The 5,540-nt window shown below is 53.4% G+C and overlaps 1 protein-coding gene across 1 annotated transcript; it reads left to right on the top strand.

Moving 5' to 3' along the window:
- Nucleotides 1-232: 232 nt before the first annotated feature.
- On the top strand, nucleotides 233-4,593 carry Mex3b (mex-3 RNA binding family member B). The gene is made up of 2 exons (XM_052712848.1): nucleotides 233-878; nucleotides 1,759-4,593. Exons 1-2 carry the CDS (start codon nucleotides 599-601, stop codon nucleotides 3,210-3,212), a joined length of 1,734 nt encoding a protein of 577 aa, XP_052568808.1. The 5' UTR covers nucleotides 233-598; the 3' UTR covers nucleotides 3,213-4,593.
- The last annotated feature ends 947 nt before the right edge of the window (nucleotides 4,594-5,540 follow it).

The following is a 5,540-nucleotide window of genomic DNA, read 5'->3' as shown; positions in this document are numbered from 1 at the left end:
GCTCGTCGCTCGCTCAGCCCCGGCCCTCCGCCCGCCCCCGGCCTGGCGCGCGCCAATCGCCTCCCCCAGCGATAGTGTCAGTAGCATTGTAGTGTCAGCTCCCGCCGGTGACGTTGCGCCTCCCTCGTCCCCCTCCGGAGCCGTCTGGCTGCAGAGGCTCAGTCAAGAGGCGGGTAGGAGAGGAGGAAAAAGCGCTGAGTGAGGGCGGGCGGGCGGGAGGGAGGGAGGGAGTGGAGGAGCCGGGGAGGGGCTCCTTAAAGAAACGCTGCTGTCGCTCGCCTGCTCGCTTTGCGCTCGGCATTGTGGCCAGCCAGCCGGGCACTCGGGGGGCACGCGCGGCCGCCGCTCGAGCTCTGCCCCCACCCCAACCGCCAGCAGATCTGGGGTGGGGACCCAGGCGGGGGCTCTTGCAGCCACTGCCCGGTGCGGACTGCACGCAGAGACCCACTCCTCCCGGAGCCGAGAAAGGAGCCACGGAGCCCTCCGCAGCCGACCGGCCTCCCCGCCCCTGACCACCGTCTTCCCGGCTGCCTTTGTGGCTGCAGCTTCTGGCTGCCGAGCGGAGAGCCGGCTGGGGCGCGGCGTGCACGGCGGAGCAATGCCCAGCTCGCTGTTTGCAGACCTGGAGCGCAACGGCAGCGGCGGCGGCGGCGGGGGAGGCGGCGGCGGGGGAGGCAGCGGTGGCAGCGGCGGGGGAGAGACTCTGGATGACCAAAGAGCCCTGCAGCTTGCGCTCGATCAGCTCTCTCTGTTGGGGCTGGACAGTGACGAGGGTGCCTCTCTGTACGACAGCGAGCCGCGCAAGAAGAGCGTGAACATGACCGAGTGCGTGCCGGTACCCAGTTCCGAACACGTCGCGGAGATCGTAGGGCGGCAAGGTGGGTCCGGCAGGGATGGGAACCCGAGGGGTGTGTAGGATCTCGGGCCGCCGCCTCACTGTGAGGGCGGGTGCAAGATCGCGAGCTGTGGCGCGGGGGAGCCTTGAGGAGGGAGGAAGAGCCGCGCGATGGGGCCAGCGCACCAGACAAAGAAAGTGCAGGCAGGCTGTCCTCCACAGCGGCGCCAGTGCCGCGGCGGGATGCACTTTCTCCTGCTAAAATCACTGCCTTCTCCTCTAACGCTCCAGACTTAGTCCACCCTAGGAAAGATAATTTAAATATAAGATACTGGGGGAGGGGGGATCTCTGGTGGTCCTTTGGGAAGGGGGAAGAGGGGGGGAGCGTCCGATGGGAGGAGGATTCAGGATTTCTGCAAAGGGGAATGGAATGGAGTCCAGGGAAGGAACAATGGGTCCCAGGACTACCATCCCTTCAACCCCACCCCAAGCGCTCCAGCGCCTAGGAATTGCGGCTTCCAGGAACCCCTTGGTGTCTTCAAGGCAGTCAGCGCGCCCATTTGGATCCCAGAGGCATCTCCCCAGATGACTTTACTGGGGTTTTGGGGCTTAGCTTGGGACGACTGCAGTCACCGGGGGAGGGCCAGGCATCCAATGGGCTGTTCCTGGAGCGTTGCGCGCGTAGAACCCACGGTCCAGCTCCTGGCGCGGTTCGGGGTCAGTGAGGGAGACGCCCCCTTTCTCCTGTCGCATGTTCTGCTGTGCAGCTGCCTTGGGCGCGGGCTGTCCCGGGTCTCCGCGGTTACCCCGGGATAATGGGCGTGTCTCTCTCTCTCTCTCTCTCTCTCTCTCTCTCTCTCTCTCTCTCTCTCTCTCTCTCTCTCTCTCTCTCCCCTCCCCCCCTTTTGCACCCTGGCTCCCAGGTTGTAAAATCAAAGCTTTGAGGGCGAAGACCAACACTTACATCAAGACCCCAGTTCGTGGGGAGGAGCCTGTCTTTGTTGTGACGGGCAGGAAGGAGGATGTGGCCATGGCTCGGAGGGAGATCATCTCCGCCGCGGAGCACTTCTCCATGATCCGAGCCTCTCGTAACAAGAACACAGCCCTCAACGGCGCTGTTCCTGGGCCGCCCAACCTGCCGGGACAGACCACTATCCAAGTGAGGGTGCCATATCGCGTGGTGGGGCTCGTGGTGGGACCGAAGGGCGCCACGATCAAGCGCATTCAACAGCAGACACACACATATATTGTGACACCCAGCCGGGACAAGGAGCCGGTGTTCGAGGTGACCGGGATGCCAGAAAACGTGGATCGCGCTCGAGAGGAGATCGAGGCTCACATTGCGCTGCGCACCGGTGGCATCATCGAGCTGACAGACGAGAACGACTTCCATGCCAATGGCACCGACGTGGGCTTTGATCTGCATCACGGGTCCGGCGGGTCCGGGCCCGGCAGCCTCTGGAGCAAACCCACCCCAAGCATCACTCCTACCCCTGGCCGCAAGCCCTTCTCCAGCTATCGCAATGACAGCTCCAGCTCGCTTGGCAGCGCATCGACAGACTCTTACTTCGGTGGTGGGACCAGCGGCAGCACAGCTGCCACTTCACGCCTGGCGGACTACAGCCCTCCCAGCCCTGCGCTCAGCTTTGCCCACAATGGAAACAACAACAATAACGGCAATGGTTACACCTACACAGCGGGGGAAGCCTCAGTGCCTTCCCCGGATGGTGGTCCTGAGCTGCAGCCTACTTTCGACCCAGCTCCCGCCCCACCACCTGGGACACCCCTTCTCTGGGCCCAATTCGAGCGATCGCCGGGAGGTGGATCTGCAGCCCCAGTATCCTCCTCCTGCTCTTCCTCGGCATCCTCATCTGCCTCGTCATCCTCGGTGGTCTTTCCCGGCGGTGGCGCCAACAGCACACCCTCCAATGCCAACCTGGGGCTGCTAGTGCACCGCCGGCTGCACCCGGGCACCAGCTGCCCGCGCCTGTCTCCGCCCTTACACATGGCCCCAGGGGCTGGAGAGCACCACCTGGCTCGGCGTGTTCGCAGCGACCCCGGCGGTGGAGGTCTGGCCTATGCCGCCTATGCTAATGGGCTAGGGGCGCAGCTCCCGGGTCTGCCTTCGTCGGACACTTCGGGCTCCTCCTCGTCCTCCAGCTCCTCCTCCAGCTCTTCCTCCTCTTCCTCTGGGCTTCGGCGCAAGGGCAGCCGCGACTGCTCTGTGTGCTTCGAGAGCGAAGTGATTGCCGCGCTGGTGCCCTGTGGCCACAACCTCTTCTGCATGGAGTGTGCCAACCGCATCTGTGAGAAGAGTGAGCCCGAGTGTCCCGTCTGCCACACCGCGGTCACTCAGGCCATCCGCATCTTTTCCTGAAGGCAGTGCGCGGTGCGTGCACTGTGCAGGGAAGGAGGGTCCCCTCCCTAAGACCCTCATTCCCTAGGGCCTACCTGCCCTGACGCCTCTGGTGCCCTCCTCTTTCCACCTCTCCCTCCTCACTCTCAGAGATCCCAGAGGAGCTTGGAAAGCTGTAGTATCTGCTCATTTTTAAAATGTCATTTTTAAACAAAGGAACTTGCCAGGATCTCTGCATCAGGAGTACTGTAGCCTGGGAAGCCTCTGACCACCTGAATTGCATGCTCTATAAATAATAGGAACGGCGACATTCTAGTAACGATAGTTTTTACACTGTACTTAATAGGAAGCTTCCAAAAGAAGAAAACCCCACAAGTTTTCCATTTTCTTGAAGTAGGAGAAAAATGAACAGTAATTATGAAGATGATTAATAATTGTGCTATGGGATGTGTGGACTGTTTCGTGTGTTTTTCCCTTTGTGGGTGGGTTCCTACAGCGCTCGTTCTAGACACAAGTGGATCCTTTTTGAATGTTCATGGAAGGGCCAGGAGTTCTGTACAACCAGGACCCTGCAGCTTTATTAAAGTTAAAACTGTAACATATCTCTTATATATTAAAAAAAAAAAACCTTTAAAAGTTTTAAAGAGAAATTGCATTAATACAGATTGAAGTATTTTATTCTTTTTTTGACTTGAAAAATTATATTTCATATTGCAAAGATGTTTACAAGTATTTTAATTTAAGTTCAGTGAACTTTTTTGTAGCTGGGTTAAATCTTTTTATTTTTAGTATGGCCTTATGGCAAAGAACACTGTATTATTTTAATAATCACACAATTGTGACGGATTACAAACCATAAAATGTATAACGTTTTGAGCAGTATTCTGTTGGGATGGAGATTTTATAGGTTCAGACAAAATCTTCTAGATCTGCTTCACCCAGCATATTTTCTATTCAGTGATATAAAGCATATTTTATTCTATATTATTACAAAAACGGAAATGTATAAACATGTCAAAAGGAACCGTTGACGCTTTCTAACATTTGTATAAATAGAATTCAGTGCAAATTACAGAAATTCTGTTGCACCGCTATAGTTTTAGTGTTTCTATTTTAATACATTTGTTTACCACTTGTTTATGTATATGTAGGTGATGTTACTTGAGCTTAAATGTACTTTACTGAGCAAAGTTTAAAAAACAAAGTATATTTTATTTTATGATAAAGGGCCTTTAACCTCATGGTCAAATACTAATATTATATTTGCTGAGACAAGATTTGAAATTGTATCAAGAGTTTTATTTTTCTGACATTTAAAGTTCTACATAATAAAGGTAAACTTAAGTAATGGTGCTACTTCATTTTTTAAGTATTTCTATATAAATAAAACATTGAAGAAAGATCAGTGTTGTATGGTGACTTGATTTTTTTTAAAGCCTCTTGGGGTGTAACGTTGGAAAGAAGCGTTTTTCAGTGACAGGTTGAAATGCAGAGCTTCCAAATATACCATGTAGTTTGTCTATAGAGCAGACTCCGGAGAGGGGCAGGATTTGGTTGGATGGATGGTCACAGGTAACAAGGTTTTTGTGTTGTTTTGTTTTTTAATTGCAAATAATTTACTAAACCAAGACCAATTTCTCCATTAGACATAGCTGACATTGCTTAGGAACTATGGTATTTTGGGGGTCCCCAGAACATGGTTAGTTTTTTTTTTTTGTTTTGTTTTGTTTTTTTAATTAGGAGACAAAAAGAAAAAAAAGTATTCAAAAGAAATGTTTGTACTTTCAGTCCACACAAACCTGTTACATTTACCCAAGATTATTAAGAAAAAACTTAAAACGTGAAACTGGCAATCAATTTGAATGTTGCTATTACAGCTAAAGGGCCCTGGGCTTAGGGAAGTAATAGCTCAACTTGAGGACCTCCAAGCACGGAGGTTAGGGGCTGACTGGTGGGGGTGGGGGAGGTTGAGGTGGGGGTGGGTAGGGTGGAGGTGGTAGTGGTTGGTGGCTCAGGGACCCTTACCTGCTGGCTTACCTGAAGAAGTAAATCCCACTGAGGGCCTTCTCTTTGAGAAGGAAGGGATAGAAGCTCTGCTTGCTAAGGGCCTGGCTGGATTTGAGCTTGGGTCTTATCAGGCTACCTTGGGGTCAGGCTAATTGGTGTTGACAAGCAGCAAGTGTTAACTAGTTGTTGTTGCCTGAGGGAAGTTCCTGTGTGCTTCTGGCAGCAGCTCTGCCTCACCCCTAGCCACCGGGCTCTGTCAGGGGAGGGGCAGCTACTTTTACTTGACCTGAACTTTCTTTAGTAAAGAATACTGAGGAATGACCGGACCTTGCCATGGAATTT

Source organism: Peromyscus californicus, unplaced genomic scaffold (genome assembly GCF_007827085.1).
Source record: "Peromyscus californicus insignis strain IS unplaced genomic scaffold, ASM782708v3 Scaffold_4__1_contigs__length_199733344, whole genome shotgun sequence".
NCBI classification, from domain to species: Eukaryota; Metazoa; Chordata; class Mammalia; order Rodentia; family Cricetidae; genus Peromyscus; species Peromyscus californicus.
This window is presented reverse-complemented; position numbering and strand designations above follow the sequence as displayed.

Coding starts and splice junctions, on each gene's coding strand:
- Mex3b (XM_052712848.1), top strand. CDS start 599: ATGCCCAGCTCGCTGTTTGCAGACCTGGAGCGCAACGGCAGCGGCGGC. Junction 879..1,758: donor GGAGATCGTAGGGCGGCAAG/GTGGGTCCGGCA, acceptor CCTGGCTCCCAG/GTTGTAAAATCAAAGCTTTG.